The following is an 18688-nucleotide window of genomic DNA, read 5'->3' as shown; positions in this document are numbered from 1 at the left end:
AAATCTTTTTTATTTTTGTTCTTTTCACAAATTTGAATTAAATAAAGAATAACGACTTTGTAATGTAATTCCTACGTAATTGATGCGTGTAAATAAAATCAACTAACTTAGTTTTAGGTATCGTGTTGCATATATTTTGTTGGTGAAAAAATTGTGAAAAAGGAAGAACTAGTAGTGGCAGTACTAGGGCTAGGATAGTGATTCCCCTCTAAAGGGAACATTATTTTAGTACCCTCACTCCCGAACTCATTTTTGGTTTATGTAGACCAATTCGGGCATGGGTAAACTTACGATTAGTGCTAATTATCCCATGAACTCCACATGGGAGAAAGGCATGAACGAGGTTTATGAGTTTTCCTAAAACTCATTGGTGACTCCTACTTGTTTCTTACAAAAAAGCGTGATGATAGAATTAATTCTAATTCAAGGTCTCCTAAACAGTCAGGAATTCAAATCCTAATACACCCTAACAAGTGTAAATTCCTAGGAAATTAAATGGCCTTGGGCATTTAAGGAGAAGGATCCCTACGATGGGAACACCCTCCTTACTGAAAGATCAGATAACCTGTTTCAAAGTACTAGAGATGATGGTTTAAATTTATTTGGGGGAAGAGGGCCTGAATTTGGGTGTGGTATTCCTTAGGGTTTTATTGGTTCGATTCAAAACTGTAGATGGGAGAGATAAAGCTATGGGAGCTGGGTTTATCATATTTGGTAAAAAAAAACCTGTAATCATGAAGAAATGGTCTGCTGATTTGAATCTTGTTGAGGAGACCATTAATGAGGTCCTAGTTTGATTAAGATTGGCTTGCCTTTATTTGAAGTTCTAGGGTTAGTCTTCGCTAATGAAAGTGGCTTCTCTAGTGGGTAAGACTTTCAAAATTGGTAAGGCAACTGCCACTAAGAAGAGGTTGGACTTTGCTACAATAATGGTGGAAGTGAAGTTCAATGCCAATCTGCCAGACTACATTGAGTTTCTGGGTTAAAATGGAAACAATGTAAGTTAGAAGGTGGAGTATGAGTGTAGACTCGTTGTTTATAAGATTTGTGGAGGAATGGAACATGTTGATCCTCAATGCCCTAACCATAGAGTTTAGTTAAGGAAGAAGCAAAAGGCTCAACCAAGGAAGGATTGGAAACCTATGACAAAACTTGTTCTATGCAGCAGATATATCTTGAGCCAGGAAACAGGACAAATGATGAGGATAGATATTGCTAGTGGCTTGAATGCAAGTGCTAGTGAGGTAGGATTACCAAGACAACATAATAGAATCTTTATGCTTAGTAAAAGTAGTAACAGATTCAGTGTATTGGAGGAGGGGGAATGCTCTCACCTGTTTAATGGATAATGTTGGTTTATGGAATGTTAGGGGAATAAATATGTCTAGCAAGTTATGTGATGTCCTATGGTTTATTAGCTATGAAGCATACATAGGCTTTTTGGGTCTACTATAGACTAAGGTGAAGAGTAAGAATTTTGGGAATGTCTTTGCTAGAATGGGTGAAGACAAGTCAATTTGTTCAAACTATAGCAAGTATAGTAGTTGCAGAATTAGGGTGGTTTGGTTGCCTTAGTTTTTTGAGGTGAGGGTAGTAAGGGTAGGAGTTTAGTTAGTTTATTGTAGAGTTGTGCATAAAGCAACTAGATATATGTTTGAGATGACAAGTGTGTTTGGGTTGAATGAGGTTGTCCACAGGAAGGATATTTTGAACCATCTCAGGGATATGGCTGCTAGTATTCATTGTCCTTGGTTGATTAGGGGTGACTTGAATAATGTTATGCATCTGAATGATAGAGTAGGGTATGTCATTTCTCTTCTTGCGGTTGAACTCCTTATGTAGTGTTTGAGTGATGTGAACTTGTTTGATTGGCAGACTGGTGGAATGTTCTACACTTGGCACAATAGACAGGATTGGTTAGATAGAGTGAGTACTAGAATTGATAGAGTTTTGGTTAATAATGAGTGGCTGGATGCTTTTTCTGATATGTAGGCCACCTTTTTCCCCAACGGTCTCGTGGATCATTGCCCTTGTGTTATATAGTGGTTTGAGGGAGGAATACAGATGAGGAAGCCTTTTAGATTCTTTAACATGTTAGTTGATGCTCTTGGTTTCTTATATGTTGTAAAGGAAGCATGGGGTATTGCTGTAAGTTGTACTGTCATGTTCTAAGTGGTTAAAAGCTGGCTGAAACTAAGAAAAAATTGAAAAGCATTAATTTGAAAAACTTTAGTTGTGTGGAGACTGCAGATGTTGTTGCTGAAAAAAGGATTAATTGATATTCAAGCTAAGCTGCAAGATTATCCTGGGAATGAGGATATAATTTTAAGTGAGAGAGAAGCCAGGAAAGAGTATGCTTAAGCTCATTCAGCTAGGTATAAGTTTATGAAATAGAAAGCAAAGATTCATTGGTTAAAGGATGGTGATATGAATTATGCTTATTTTCATGATGTCCTAAGGAAAAGAAGAATTCTGAACAATGTGTATTCTATTATAGAAAAGGATGGGAATGTTGTGTCTGATCTTGGGAAGGTGTGTGATGCCTTCTTAGATTTCTATAGAAGCTTGCTTGGATCAACAGTTGTAGCTAGTGGTCAAGTGCAAAGGATAAATGGTTGACTTCTGATCAAGGTGGTAGATTATGAAAAGATTCTTTGAGAAGGATATGTGATGAGTGTCATTTATGGCACTCATTTGGCCTCTTTTAGGATGATTTTCATGCTATTTTATAGCCCTCTTCCTTAGTTTTTCCCTAGTTTTGTTCTTTATTTCGTTAGGTTGTGCTTTCCATAATTAGTTTCCTTGTTTTGTGCATTTCTTTGTTTATTTGTTCTTTTTTCCCTTTTATTTGTTTGTTTTCGTTTATCTTTAGGTTATGATCGTGTTCCCAAGGATTCCCGAGCCTTCCTCTCGTATTTCTCATCAATTTGGATGCCTTGTGTTCGCCTTTCGGAACTTTAAGTTTGAAGGAGCGCAAAGAGAAAGTTAAGAGATCGGTGCACGTATGCGGTGGGGGCGTCATCTTTGCCATGAACCCACCAAAATGGCCCTTTCAAGACTGCCCACCTTGGTGTTCGTCATCATCATAAAGTCGAGCGCACGAGAATGAGCTTGGACGAAGAATAGGGGGGCTCCCCTGCTGCCAGGTGCGGGCGCGCACGAGGGTGGTGCGGCCGCGCAGCTGGGTGGCGCGGGCGCGCCTTCAAGGGCCCCTGTTCTGTACCCTTTTTCTCGCGGCCGCGCCTCTCCTCTGTTGCGACCGCGCCTTCCGGGGTTTCTTTTGGGACGATCTAACTAACTTTTATTTTGTATCTTTCCTATATATAGTTTTTCTTTCTATTTTAGGAGAGGAGAATTAGAATAGAATTAGAGTTTAGTTTTAGATTTTTAGAGAGAGAAACTCTAGATTTTTAGAGAGAAAATTTCATGGTGGATTTTTATTGGTTGAAGATTTCTCCATTTCCTTTGATCTTTGATCAAGTTTGTAAGGATTCCTTTTCTTTAATTCAATCTTTAGTTTGATCTTTAGTTTGATTTCAATTGTTTTGTTGAAAGTTCAAGTTTGATTGAAGTTTGATTGATTGTGATTTGATTTTAGCTTGTTTTATATTATCATGATGAATTTGTTGTTTAGCCTTGTTTTGATCTTGATTTCAATGACTAGTGAGTAGTTTGCTTGCTAGGTTAATGGTGAAGCATGTAATAGTAATGGATTGATGTTAATTTGGGGAAATTGATGGAGTTGATGATGTGATTAAATTGGTTAATTGATTATGTGCATGTGTGTGTTTGATTTAGGCTTGATCACCCTAGTTATTCACACTAGATTGCATTGTAGGTTCACATTGATACGGACCATTGATTTGTGGCTTGCATTTAACGATTGAGGTGTCTTGTGACGTTCCTAGCTAGAGTTTATCGTAGTTGACGCTAGTTAGACCTCTAGGAAAATAACTTGATATGCTCTTTTGATTGCATGATTGGTTTTCCCTCGCATCACTCGACTTAGTCAATTCTTTCCCAATTAGCGGAAACCGTTACAAGTATATGTGGATCCCGAGCCCTAGTGTTCATTACATTTGTCCAAACTTAGCTTGACTAGTTGTTTAGCATTCACACCCTTACCTAACCTTTCCGGAATAGCTTGACTTGGCAATATAAGATCGCTCTCCATTCCTTAGTGGTTCGACCCTCGACTTACCATTATACTTGTATAAGGGTGTGTTGAGAGATTACAAATTTTGTTTGGCCTTGGGTAAGGGGTTTGTTTCAACGACCTATTCTCGACCCTCATCAAAATGGCGCCGTTGCCGGGGAATGGCATTGTGATTTTGTATTGTTGTTGAGTTTATTCCATCTTATTCAAAAATACAAAAAGATTTTTCTTCTTTCTTTTACGCTACATTTGTAGCTGTGTTACTAATAATTTTGTTTGAGATTGTGTGTGCAAGTGAACATGGAAGAAGCTCATAAAGTGACATTGAAGGAGTTAGGCACTCCGGGTGCTTACAAGTGTGAGAGTGGGATTGTTCCATTGTTGGTTCCGGATAACGATTTTGAAATCAAACCAGCTATGATTACCTTGATCGAGAGGAAACAATTTGGTGGTGAAAAAAGTAAAAATCCTCTCAATCATCTCAAAGATTTTGAGAAGTATTGTAATACAATTGTGGTAGCCAGAGTTGCTTAAGAGTATATTAGGCTCAAGTTGATTCCCTTTTCTCTTATTGGAAGAGTTTTAGAGTGGTTGGACAAGGAGGTCAAACCAAGGTCCCTAAGGTCATGGGATGAAGTTACCAAGTCTTTCTTATCTCGCTTTTTCCCACAAAAGAAAACGACGGAATTTAGGGCTTTGATCCAAAATTTCAACCAAGGGCCTAATGAGAGTCTCTATGAAGCATGGGAGAGGTATAAGGAGTATCAACGAGAGTGTCCACATCATGGAATTCCCACCTACCAAATTATATAAATCTTCTATGGTGGGCTAAGTTCTCAAGGAAGAGCAAGCTTAGATGCCGGAGCCGGATGCCTGATAATAAACAAAACGGAAGAAGAAGTGGTGGATGCAATAGATGAAGTGGTGAGACATTATATGAATTGGAAAGAGGTGGTAAAGGAGCCAACTAGCAAGGGGTGCTCGATCGAAAAATTTAATGCCATCAACGATTTGACCACTCTAATTTCGGATTTAGGGAAAGAGGTCGTATCCCTCAAGGCCAAGCTTGAGAGTCCTCCTTCGCAAGCTCCGATTCTTCCCTCCCAAAATAAGGGGAGAGGTACACCTTCTTATTCTAACACTTTTCCTTCTTCTGGTTGCATGATTAGAGAATGTCGGCCTTGTGATTTATGTGGAATGAATGATCATGATGCTTTTATGTGCCCCAATGTTCTTTGTGAAGAATGTGATGGAATTGAAAATGAGCATGTGAATTATGTTGGTAACCATAATTTTGAACCAAGATTTGAGGTTAAAAGAAATGTTGGAAATAGGAATTATCACAACTAAGAGAACTATGATAACTATAATCAAAGTGGTGGTTGTAGAAATCATGTAGTCCAAGAGATTCGTGGTGGCTATAACAATCATTGTTATAATGGTCAAAGTCACGGCCGAGGGCATGGGGATCATAGCCGAGGTTATGGTAAACATAGTCAACATCATGGACAAAATCAAGGTAGGGGTAATTGGAATAATCAAAGTAGGGAAATTTTCAACCTAATGTTCCAAGAGGTACCCCACTTGGATCCACTCCAAATACTCAAGGCCCAAGTGATAATTTCCATGATCAACCATTTTCTTCTAGGAGTTTCTTGGAAGAGGTTTTTGAGAAACAAGCCAATTTGCTAGAATCTTACATGGCCGTGAATGATGAGAAGTTTAATGACATGTTGATTCAAAATAAGGAGTTAGGAAACTGACTTTCTCAATTGGCTAGTGACTTTGAGGAATTTAAGAATTCTTCTTCTTCTTTGACTTCATTGAACCTAGATTCTAAGAACCCTATGGATGCAAGTGTCACTAGGAGTGGTAGGGTCCTTGAGAGTGGAGTACCTAAGAAGAGTGATGCTAGAGAGAGTACTAGCAAGAGCCCTATTGAGATTGAGGGAGATGAGGGTCCCATAATTGAGAAAATTGAGGAGGAACAAGTATAAAGAGTGAAAGAGAAAGAGAACTAACTTTACAAGCCCAAACTCCCTTATCCCCAAAAGTATAATATGCACAAATTGGATGAGCAATTTGGAAAATTCATAGAGATGCTTAAGCAACTTCATCTTACTCTTCCTTTCACCGATGTGGTAGAACAAATGCCAAACTATGCTAAGTTCCTTAAAGAAATTTTGAGTGGAAAGAGGACATGTGATATGGCAGAGACGGTTACCCTAACCGAGAATTGTAGTGCAATCCTAATGAATAAGATGCCACCTAAGTTGAAGGATCTCGGAAATTTCACTATCCTTTGTGCTATTAATAAGATGCAATTTGATAATGCCTTATGTGACTTAGGAGCTAGTGTTAGCCTTATGCCATATTCGGTCTATCAAAGACTAGAGCTAGGGGAACTTTTACCTTCAAAGATTAATTGCAATTAGCCGATAGGTCGATCAAGATCCCAAAAGGTAAGATAGAAGATGTTCCCTTGAGGGTGGGGAAATTTATTATTCCGGTAGATTTTGTTGTGTTGGATATGGATGTAGATGCTACTATCCCTATCATCCAAGGTAGACCATTCCTTGCTACATCGGGGGCTATGATTGACGTCAAGAGTGCTAAGATAACTCTTAAGATAGTAGAGGAGGTAGTTGAGTTTGATTTGAATGAAGGTATGAAATATCCCTCTTCTTCCTTTGAAAATTGCATGAGTGTTGAAGTTCTTGATAATATTGTGCAATCCATGCATGAGCAATTGCTCACATCTAATGATCCTCTTGAGTGTGTTTTGTTGAATAACGAAAAGATAGGTGCTCCTAGAAAGGAAGTAAAATTGTATGAAGATTTGCTTGATGGAAGCATTTAAGGAAGCGATGAACAAATTTGCATGGGGATCTCAAATAAAGATGCTTTACAAGTAGCCTCGACAAAAGAAGGTAAAGGTGTGCCTATGGTAGAGCTCAAACCTCTACCATCACACCTTAGGTATGAATTCCTAGGCCCAAATTCTACTTATCCCGTAATTGTTAGTGCATCCTTGAGTGAGAGCCAGGCTCAAGCGCTATGTGAAGTTTAGAGAAAGCATCAAGGTGCTTTGGGCTATACCATTGATGATCTCAAAGGTATAAGCCCCACTTTGTGTACGCATCATATAAAGCTTGAGGAAGTCACCCTTCCCTCTATTGAACGACAACGTAAGCTACATCCCCAAATGGAGGAGGTAGTAAAAAAAGAGATCACCAAGCTTTTGGATGCAGGAATCATATTCCCCTTCTCAAGCTCTAGGTGGGTTTCTCCTGTTCATGTCGTTCCAAAGAAGGGGGGTATGTCAGTAGTCAAGAATGAGAAAGGTGAGCTCATTCCAACTAGAACGGTCACCGGTTGGCGTATGTGTATAGACTATAGACGTCTAAACACATCCACCATGAAGGATCACTTTCCCCTTCCATTCATTGATCAAATGCTTGAGAGACTAACAAGGCACAAGTTTAATTGCTTCCTTGATGGTTACTCGGGATTTTTTCAATTCCTGATTCACCCCGGTGATTAAGAGAAGACAACGTTCACATGCCCTTATGGAACCTTCGCCTATAGGAGAATGCCGTTTGGTCTTTGCAATGCTCCCGCAACTTTCCAAAGATGTATGATGAGCATTTTTGGAGATATGTTGGAGGAAGAAATGGAGATTTTTATGGATGATTTTTCCATAGGGGGGGTTTCGTTTGAGGATTGCCTTGAGAATCTTGGAAAATTCTTAGCAAGGTGTGAGAAAGTGAACTTAGTGTTGAATTGGGAAAAATGCCACTTCATGGTGGAGGAAGGAATAGTGCTTAGACACAAAATCTCTCATAAAGGAATAGAAGTGGATAAGGCCAAGATCGAGGTTATTGAAAAGCTTCCTCCCCAGGTGAATGTACAGGGAGTGAGATCATTTTTGGGGCATGCCGGGTTCTATAGGAGATTCATCAAGGATTTCTCACTCATTCCCAAGCCCCTCAATGACCTTCTCCAAAAAGATGTTGATTTTGTGTTTGATGATAATTGTTTTGAGGCGTTCAACAAATTAAAGAAAGCTTTGACTTCCACTCCCATTGTCCAAGCCCCTAGGTGGGATTTTCCTTTCGATCTTATGTGTGATGCTAGTGATACGGCTATTGGGGGAGTGTTGGGTCAAAGGGTTGATAAGAAACTCCATGTCATCTATTACATGTCGAAGACCCTTAATGGTGCTCAAAGAAATTACACAACAACGGAAAAGGAGTTCTTAGAAATTGTTCATTCCTTCGAAAATTTCGTTGTTACTTGTTGGGGTCTAAGACTATTGTGTTCACCGATCATGCGACTTTGAAATATCTCTTTGGGAAAAAGGAATCTAAGACAAGGTTAATTCGTTGGGTTCTTGAACTTCAATATTTTGATCTTGAGATTCGAGATAAGAAAGGAGCGGAAAATGTGGTGGCGGACCATTTATCTAGACTTAATGATTTTCAAGTCCAAGATGATGGGTCCCATATTGAAGATAGAATGTTGGACTTCTTGTATTCGATAAATGTGAAGGAACTCCCATGGTTTTCCAATTTGGTTAATTACCTTGCTTGTGGGGAGTTTTCTCCTTCTTTTTCCAAGAATCGTAGAAAGAAGCTTAAGAGAGAAGCTAGGCACTATGTTTGGGATGAGCCAATTTTGTATAAGAGAGGTGGTGATGGTTTGTTACGTCGATGTGTGCCAAATGAGAAAATACCAAATGTGTTGAAGATGTGCCACTCGGATCCTAGTGGTGGACATATAGGTGTTTCTAGAACGGCTTCTAAGGTGCTTCAATGCGGATTATGGTGGCCAAACCTCTTTAATATCACTTGGGAATTTGTCAAAAGTTGGGACCAATGTCAAAGAACCGGGAAAATTTCAAGGAGAAATGAGATGCCCCAACAACCCATCCTTGAGTTGGAAATTTTTGATGTTTAGGGAATAGATTTCATGGGTCCTTTTCCTTGTTCATATGGGAATCAATTCATTCTTGTTGCCGTCGATTATGTGTCAAAATGGGTTGAAGCCATTGCTTCTCCAACAAATGACCATAAAGTGGTAATGAAGTTGTTTAAAAAGATAATCTTCCCAAGGTTTGGCATTCCCAAGGCGGTTATAAGCGACAACGGGTCTCATTTGTTCATAGCGCTTTCCGGAAGATGTTGAAGAAACATGGGGTAAACCAACGTTTTGGGCTCCCTTACCATCCTCAAACTAACGGGCAAGTTGAGGTGTCCAATCGTCAAATTAAGTTGATACTTGAGAAGACGGTTGCAAGAAATAGGAAGGATTGGTCGAATAAGCTTGATGATGCCTTGTGGGCATATAGAACGACCTTTAAAATTCCTATTGGTACCACTCCTTACCGCTTGGTTTATGGTAAATCTTGCCATCTCCCGGTTGAGCTTGAGCATCGTACTCATTGGGCTATAAAGAAGATCAATTTTGATTTGGCAAGTGCGGGTGAGCAACGTTGGTTAGATCTCCATGAGTTGGAAGAGCTTCTTTTGGATGCTTATGATTGTGCTAGTTTATATAAAGCAAGAGCCAAAGAGGTGCGTGATAAGCTCATTGAGAAGAAGGAGTTCAATCCCGGAGATAAGGTGCTCCTTTACAATTCAAGAATGAGACTTTTTCCCAGAAAGTTGATGTCCCGTTGGACCGGTCCATTTGTTGTTCAAGAGGTCTTCCCAAATGGTGGTATTGAAATTTCTCCGTTGGACCTCTCAAGGACTTTCAAGGTCAACGCTCATAGGCTTAAGCGTTACTATGAGGGAGTTTTTGTCGGGGTCATTCATGATATGACTCTCCATGATCCACCTTGAAGGGTGGAGAACGTCAAGCTAATGACGTTAAACAAGCGCTTACCGGGAGGCAATCTGAGTTTTTAACCCTTTTCTCATTTTTCTTTGATTTTCCTTTGATGCCTTTATTCTCTTTTAATCTTGTTTTCTTTTGTGTTGTAGGTGGTTTTAATTTGATATCCAACAATCTTGGTGCCAATTTTGAGGTAGAAATGTCCAAATTCATGAATTGGAAAATGTGTAAGTATGGAGATTGGTGGGTTCTTATTGTGGGTTCATGAAATTCTAGTTTTGAACCCACTAAAATGGGGTTTTGTTACTGCCTATGTTGGTGTTTATCATCATCATAAATTGTGTGCCCGCCGTTGTGTGCATTTAAAAAGGAAAAGAGAAAGGTAAAACTTATACCTAGGGAGGTGCGGGTGCGCACGAGCCAGGTGTGGCCGCGCACCCCCAGGTGCGGCCGCGCATTCCTCAGGTGCGGCCGCATCCCTGCTCGTCTTCCCCCCTTAAACCCCATAGATTCTCTTTCCGTCTCTTTCTCTCTTACCTTACTTTCTCACTCATGTTTTCTTTGGTCTTTGCTCAAGCATCATTTTCACCTCCATCATCATATAGTCATTGAAATTTCATCAAAATTCATAATCATCTAGTTTATTATTGCTCTTAGTCTCAATTTTTGCACTTCCATGGTGATTTTCTCTCTCCTAAATTGAGATTTTTGGTACTCTTTGATTGAAGTTTTGAGGTTTGTAATTTGGGGTTGCTAGTGTGTAATAGTGCTCCTTGTTCCATTTATTTGTGATTTCTCATCAATTAAAGGTATGATTTCTTTATTCTCTAGATAAATTTTCTACCTATATTATTCATGGAAATTTGATTTGGTTTGGTCCTACCCTAATTAGCATACCCATATTGCTTAGTACTTGCTTCATTTGATTGTGTTGATGATGAAATGTTGATAAATATATTATTTGGTGTTGTTGTTTTTGTTTGAGTTTATTGAAAATTTTGGCACTACCATTGTTGGATTCATTATTTGGTGTTATTGATTTGGTGATGATGATGTCCATAAGGGTTTGGATGGTCATATGAAATGTTGTTGCTCACTATGCATGATTATGGTTTATAATTGTGGTTTTCTAAGTGCTTTTTTCACTTGATTGTGAATTCTTGCTTATTCCTTTGATTATTGTAGTCCTTATGGGATTTGCCATTATCATGCATTGTCTTTGCACACAATTTTCCCTTGTTATTGCACCTTTATTTTGCTTGTGATGTGTAGATGGCGTCCCTTCGTCGTGCTAAAAGGGAAAAATGCTCTACTCATAGGAAGGTGGTTTCTCCTCCATCCTACATCACGGAGCCATATGGCATCGAGTTCACCAAGCGAGAGCATTGGGACAGCTTCTACAACTTGTCACCTCGACAACTCTTTTCCATAAGATTCTATGATAGGGAGACAACAACTTTGCTTGGAATTGATGAGGACGTTAGGATGTTGGCGCGGAACTTAGGGCTTAAGGCTTTCATTGATCTTAATGCACCAACATTTTCCCGCGTTAGAGTCGAGTTTCTCGCTTCTGTTGAGGTTCATGAGGATGAGCATGGTGATTCGCCTCCAACCCTATCCTTCCAAGTCTTTAACAATGATCATTCAATTCCACTTTCTTTTCTCAATGAGGCATTTCATTTTCCGAAGCCATTTTATGGGACATCGTATATCTATCCGGCCTTCGAAACTTTGCAAAAAGATCATAAGTATTGTGAGGATACATGGTGGAATCACATAGCTGATGAAGAGGCTTATCGGCCGAAATACTCAAAGTCGGCCTCGATTATTCACGCGGCTATGAGGTATTTTAGTCGTACCCTCACCTATGCTTTCTTCTCTAAGAAATCCCTCAGTGCCATATCTCGAGAAGAGTTAAGTTGGCTTTGGCTAGCGGATAATCCATGGGAAGAAGGATGTGAAGTCATAGATTTTGCCTTTCATTTGCTTGATCGGTTTACCGATATTCGTGATGGGGTTTTCCTCTCGGGTAGCATTCAAATAGGCGGCATGATCACCATATTAGTGCTTTCACTTCACAAGAAATATGGGCCTATTCTTAACTCCCTTGAGCCCATTCATGATAAGAGGGAGAAGACCCCTTCCCATCTTCTAACCATCTATGCTTTGATCAATCAAAGTTTTTTGGAATGCACTACTAAAAAGGATTTGTTTGTTAAGAAAGTGTGTCGGACTACGGATTGGTGTCTCATTCCCCACCCCGAAGCTATGGTCCGTGATTTGAAATCAAAATTGCCTTGGCGACCAAACAAGATGGCTATTGATCTTTTTATTCGTAAGGTTCCTTTGCCTAACCTTCGTCTCAAGCGTCGTGTTCCCCCAAGTTCTCCGGGAGGTACTTCTAACTCTTCTCCTTCTTCTTTTTCTCCTTCTATTAATTTGTCTAGCTTGCATGATAAGATTGATGCTATTTCCCTTTCCTTGTCTTCCCCTTCTTTGGGTAATGATTTTGACGGGGGTTATGATTACCATGCTAGGAGAATCTATTATTTGTATATTTTTAAAGGAGAGATTGAACCATATTTGAACTACCCCTACCTTCCGGTCCAAGAGGGACCAATTCCTCAATGGGAACCGTATGATGAGACCATAGGACCTCGCCTTTGTTACCCCTATTGAGAGGGGCCCCATGTGGCACTTAGTGATATTCGCGGGACTACCTGAGGGGAATATGATTATAAGAGGCCGGGGGGTGTGATTTTGTTTACGATCCAGGCAACCCTAATCCTTTTCCCTCTCCTGAGACCGATGGGAGGTGGGGACTCTTGGGTCCACCTGTTTTGGATGATTGGTCGCAAATTTATGCTTTAGATTTGTTTAGGAATAGGTTTAGGACCAAAGGAAAGAGTGCTTTAGTTACGGACGATGTGATTCGCCGTGTTGTTTCTGATAATGGTGAGGGAAGCTCTCATTCTACCTCTTACCATAGTGCCGAGTGAGACCGACTTGGCTACCCCCCCTTATTTCTTGATTTTCTCCAGTCCTGGTTTTTCATGCTTTATTGTTGGTTTAGCTTAGGGGGGGTAGCTCATGGTAAGCTTGGGGGGTGCTTTTTATATTTGTTTGTGCTTTACATGATTCCCCTTGATGTGATGGTTCTCTATGGCTTTGTGTTCGGATTTCCTTTCTGCTGCTATCTATTGATGATGATATTCTTCTTCTGATGATTTTCTGATGATTCCTACTATGATTCTGCCGTTGATGTGTGATATCTGTTTATCTTATTGATGATTTTCTGATGATTTGCTGATGATGTTTCTCTATCTCTGATTCTTCGCCTTTATTTTGATTTCTTTTCTTTTCTTATCTTTTGGTTTTGTTTGGAAGTTACTAACAATTTTCTTTGTATATAGTTTTCTTTATTAATTTTGCTCTCTTCCGGTTATGATTGTCCTACTTCTATTTTGGAATTTTATTGGTGACTCTTATATTCACTCTTTATTCTCGGCTAAGCATGGATTATCCGGTGAGATCTTTCCTTTTTATTTCTTTTATTTTCTTGGTTTCTTAGATTAGGATTAGTATAGGGGAGATGAATGGTTTGAGGATGTATGTGTTTAACACCTTGCGTGTTTGGGATCTTTTGATGTTGTTGCCATTAGATCACTTGTATTACGATTGGGACTTATGTGTTCCATGTGCATTCTTGTTCTTTTCTTCATTTCTCGCTTCTCTTATTTCTTTGTTCTTCCCTTTTCCTTTATTTTTCTTTTCTTTATCTTCCTCTTGCTTTGTTTATAGTTTTGAGGCTTTTTCTTTTATTCTCTTTTATGATTTGGACTCCATATCACTTGAATTTTGCCTTTGAATGATTCACTTCCTAAATAATAGAGGTTTGCACATTTCGAGATTATGTTCGGTTAATTTAAGAAATAATTTATGCTAAGGTAGTTGGTTAGAACTAAGAGGATCATGAAGCCAGATTCTACTTGTTTGTGGCTTGTTGGTAGTTGCTCCCTATGGTTGATTTGATGCTAATAGTGAGTTTTTGCTACATCCATGTGAGGTTCATTGTTTTTCAAGCCTTCTACATATATTTGCATGAGCGGCATGGATCCTTGACTTTTGCAAACCTAATCTTGAAACTTGACTCATAGTTCTTGAATCCGAGACCGAACCATTTAGGGAGGACAAAGGCATCTTTTCGGGGTGGTATATTTTGTTTTTCTAGGAATTGTTCTTTTCAATTTTTGTTCCTTTTGGGTTTACATTTTCCTTCTTGCTAACCATTTGAGCCTTTTTCCTTCTTTTCAAGCCACATCTTTAGATTCTTGAGCCTTTTGTTTCTTTTTGTTCCATTTTTGGTTTTTGTGAAGCAAATGGTCTTATTTTGGAGATTGTGGTGTATAAGTTTGGTTATTGGTTCGAAAATGAATGCAAGTTCGTGTTTTGTGTATATTTTGTGAATAATGGAGAGTGAATAAATGAAAGAGTCGTCCAATATAAAAAGGCAAGGACAAAGGAAGTGCAAAGTTCAAAAGAGTCGTCCAATATAAAAAGGCAAGGACAAAGCATTACAATAAGAAAAAAAAAAGTGAGAAATGAAAATCCAAAAATATTTTGATGTGTTCTTTTCTCCTTCTATGCATTGAGGACAATGCTTCATTTTAGCTTGGGGGAGGAGCGTTTACGCCTTTTGTGTAAATGTTTGAAAATGTAGTTTTCAATAAGTTTGGGGGTATAAGGTGTATGTATTTTTGTTTGGATTGGTGACTACTTGAGTGTGATCCTAAGAATTGGCCATTCTTTTGCTTCATTGATTAGGAAAACCACTAATTTAAAATTTCTAGCCTACCTACACCCTTTTCGCCCTTGCATTACAACCTTTGGGAAAGCCCTTTTGACCTAAGTGGTTGAGTCATTCTTCGGAGGAGAGGAATGTGAGTTTTAGCCTAAGGAGAGGGGATGGAAAGTCAAGATGTCGAGTAGCCTAAATTTTTCTTTTTCCGGTTCCTTCGAGGAATCATTGTGATGCTCACTAGAGATTGATTTGAAGCTAGTAAGGAGAACGCGGTAAGATTGAACGGGATGAAAGTGGAGTGTGATACTTAGTTCTCTATGCTTAGCATGATTTATTCTTTTATCAACCTTGGATATCTTGAAATGTGAACACCTCTATTTATTTGAGAAAGTTCTTCATTCCTTTGAATTGTAGTCATGATGAAAAAGCCCAACTCGTAGAGTTTTCTATCTTTCTCTTTTCTTTTCTTTTGATTTTGCCTTTTTGTTTTGCCTCATGTTCTCTTTATGAGATTTATAGGTAAGCTCATAGAAAAGCTTTACGAGACCTCACTCGTCCTCATAGGCAACTTTGGGGTTTAAAGGGCTTGTTGTAGCTAAAAACAACCGTGATTCCTACGACAGTGAGTCTTAGTGTATATTCTCATCTTGAGTCCTTCTTTTTCTTTTTGAATAAATCTTTCATCCTTCTTCTTTCTTGCTTAGTTTAGCTCGAGGACCAGCAGAAGTTTATCTTGGGGGAATTTGATGAGTGTCATTTATGGCACTCATTTTGCCTCTTTTAGGAGGATTTTCATGCTATTTTATAGCCCTCTTCCTTAGTTTTTCCCTAGTTTTGTTCTTTATTTCATTAGTTTGTGCTTTCCATAGTTAGTTTCCTCGTGTTTGCCTTTTGGAACATCAAGTTTGAAGGAGCGCAAAGAGCAAGTCAAGAGATCGGTGCACGTATGCGGTGGGGGCGTCATCTTTGCCATGAACCCACCAAAATGGCCCTTCTAAGACTGCCCACCTTGGTGTTCATCATCATCATAAAGTCGAGCGCACGAGGATGAGCTTGGGCGAAGAAGGGGGGTGGGGGGCTCCCCTACTGCCAGGTGCGGGCGCGCCTAGTGCGGGTGCGGGCGCGCCTGCAAGGGCCCCCGTTCCGTACCCTTTTTCCCGCGGCCGCGCCTCTCCTCTGTTGCGACCGCGCCTTCCGGGGTTTCTTTTGGGACGATCTAACTAACTTTTATTTTGTATCTTTCCTATATATAGTTTTTCCTTCTATTTTAGGAGAGGAGAATTAGAATAGAATTAGAGTTTAGTTTTATATTTTTAGAGAGAGAAACTCTAGATTTTTAGAGAGAGAATTTCATGGTGGATTGTTATTGATTGAAGATTTCTCCATTTCCTTTGATCTTTGATCAAGTTTGTAAGGATTCCTTTTCTTTAATTCAATCTTTAGTTTGATCTTTAGTTTGATTTCAATTGTTTTGTTGAAAGTTCAAGTTTGGTTGAAGTTTGATTGATTGTGATTTGATTTTAGCTTGTTTAATTTGATCATGATGAATTTGTTGTTTAGCCTTGTTTTGATCTTGATTTCAATGACTAGTGAGTAGTTTGCTTGCTAGGGTAATGGTGAAGCATGTATGAGTAATGGATTGATGTTAATTTGGGGAAATTGATGGAGTTGATGATGTGATTAAATTGGTTAATTGATTATGTGCATGTGTGTGTTTGATTTAGGCTTGATCACCCTAGTTATTCACACTAGATTGCATTGTAGGTTCACATTGATACGGACCATTGATTTGTGGCTTGCATTAAACGATTGAGGTGTCTTGTGACGTTCCTAGCTAGAGTTTATCGTAGTTGACACTAGTTAGACCTCTAGGAAAATAGCTTGATATGCTCTTTTGGTTGCATGATTGGTTTTCCCTCGCATCACTCGACTTAGTCAATTCTTTCCCAATTAGCGGTAACCGTTACAAGTATATGTGGATCCCAAGCCCTAGTGTTCATTACATTTGTCCAAACTAAGCTTGACTAGCTGTTTAGCATTCACACCCTTACCTAACCTTTCCGGAATAGCTTGACTTGGAAATATAATATCGCTCTCCATTCCTTAGTGGTTCAACCCTTGATTTACCATTATACTTGTATAAGGGTGTGTTGAGAGATTACAAATTTTGTTTGGCCTTGGGAAGGGGTTAGTTTGAATGACCTAGTCTCGACCCTCGTCAATATGAAGAATGCAATATTGAGTATTGAAGATGATAAAGCTCCTGACCCCGATGGGTTCTTAAGTAAGTTTTTCAAAGCTACTAGGGAAGTTACAGGGCCTGCTGTTACCAAAGCTATTCTGAACGTTTTTGAGGAGGGCCAGTTACTAAAGCAGGTTAATGCCACTACTCTCACTCTAATTCCCAAGGTAGTGTTTTGTTTTGATGAGTCCGACTCACCATGGAAATAAAACCAGAGCCCAAGGAATACTCACAATTAATATAACTAATAGACATAAATAACAAGATTAGGGAAAAGACTAAATTACCCTTGAAAGCTTCGCTTGACCACCGGAGCTCTTACTTGAGAAAGCCAAGTCTCACAAAGGGCGATGACCTCCAACAGTTCCACCCACAACGTAACTTGACCGGTCTACTACTTGGAGGTTATCCAAGTCAGGCCAAAAAGACTACCCGAGTAATTAATGAGTTTAAAAGTTTTCTCTCAATTAGAGATGCCTTTTCTAACTCTTACTCAATTGAACAATCCCAAGGTATGCCTTGGCTATTTATAAGGAGTGCTTCCTTGGAAATTCCACTGATCTTTCAATGTGGGACTTTTTCATAAAAAGATCCCGCATGGAAAAAATGTTGAATTCAATCCCTAATTAAATAAACCAAGGAATCACTATGTAACAAGTGTCACATGGTTAGGTGAGGACCACTTCCTCACTTACTCCCAAATGCGACTCACATGCATTGTGAGCTAACCATGTGGCACCCAACCTTGATCTCCAAGATGGGTTCGGTTGGGCTGCAACCTTTCGGCCTGCGCCCATGACCCGTCAGCAGGTCGCGTCCCTTGCCACATGGCGATGCTAACGTGGCACGCTGCACGTGGAATGCTGCCACTTGGTGGCTGATAACGTGGCTGCCATGTGAGCTGCCACGTGTGCTGTAACATGGCGTGCTGCCATGTGCTCTTCCATGTGGCGCACTTCTATTTGGCGCGATTTTGTAGCCTTTCACGTGGCTAGGGTTATTACTTGTTACTTGAATCATTTTCCTGTCTCACCAATTCCTAAATTTTTTCTCGACATTTGAGATTCGGTTCCGACGCTCTAAGCTCGGAATTCGACGTCTTTGTTCATTACACTCATTAGTTACTTAGGTGTGACATGAATGGTTCAGTCAAGATTAAGCTGTAATATTAATTATACATTAATATTATTTTAGGTGGTTTTGTCCCTTGAGAGAGTTACGGCTCGAAGAATGGTTGAACCTCGGCCCGTACATGCAAAACAACGGAGACTCCGGGTGGTTGGAGCTCCGCCTACGACGATGAAGTTAGTACTTGAGGGAAAATTAGAAAAGTGAGGAAATTTATGTGGGATCTTCTCGGATTTTGAGAGCAGGTGTTCTCTGTTGTAAGAGAATGTGGGGTTATAATAAATTATTGAATGTGTCCCCAAATTGAGGGAATCTCCGTATTAAAAAGGTCATTGAAATGGGTGCCCTTAGTTAGGTCACTCTGACCTAACTTTAGTGGGCTGCGCCGCATTGCAGCTCCTCGGGATTTAGGCCCTTCAAGGCCGCCTTTTCTCCCATTTTTTTGGGATGTCATGTGTCAAGCAAGGATTGGTCCGCTGTGGACTAATCTCAGTTTGCCACGTGTCACTCCCTTATTGGGCCA

General features: G+C 39.6%; 1 protein-coding gene across 1 annotated transcript; it reads left to right on the top strand.

The window, feature by feature from the left end:
* Window positions 1–7748: 7748 nt before the first annotated feature.
* LOC110711343 lies at window positions 7749–10002 on the top strand. Its single transcript, XM_021889721.1, has 3 exons — window positions 7749–8057; window positions 8468–8962; window positions 9271–10002. Exons 1-3 carry the CDS (start codon window positions 7749–7751, stop codon window positions 10000–10002), a joined length of 1536 nt encoding a protein of 511 aa, XP_021745413.1.
* Window positions 10003–18688: the final 8686 nt, after the last annotated feature.

This window comes from Chenopodium quinoa, unplaced genomic scaffold, assembly GCF_001683475.1.
Source record: "Chenopodium quinoa cultivar QQ74 unplaced genomic scaffold, ASM168347v1, whole genome shotgun sequence".
In the NCBI taxonomy this organism is placed as follows: domain Eukaryota; kingdom Viridiplantae; phylum Streptophyta; class Magnoliopsida; order Caryophyllales; family Amaranthaceae; genus Chenopodium; species Chenopodium quinoa.
Note: the sequence above shows the minus strand (reverse complement) of the source record. Positions and strands in the feature narration are given on the sequence as shown.

Coding starts and splice junctions, on each gene's coding strand:
- LOC110711343 (XM_021889721.1), top strand. CDS start 7,749: ATGCCGTTTGGTCTTTGCAATGCTCCCGCAACTTTCCAAAGATGTATG. Junction 8,058..8,467: donor TTGAAAAGCTTCCTCCCCAG/GTGAATGTACAG, acceptor TTGGGGTCTAAG/ACTATTGTGTTCACCGATCA. Junction 8,963..9,270: donor TTTCTAGAACGGCTTCTAAG/GTGCTTCAATGC, acceptor AATCTTCCCAAG/GTTTGGCATTCCCAAGGCGG.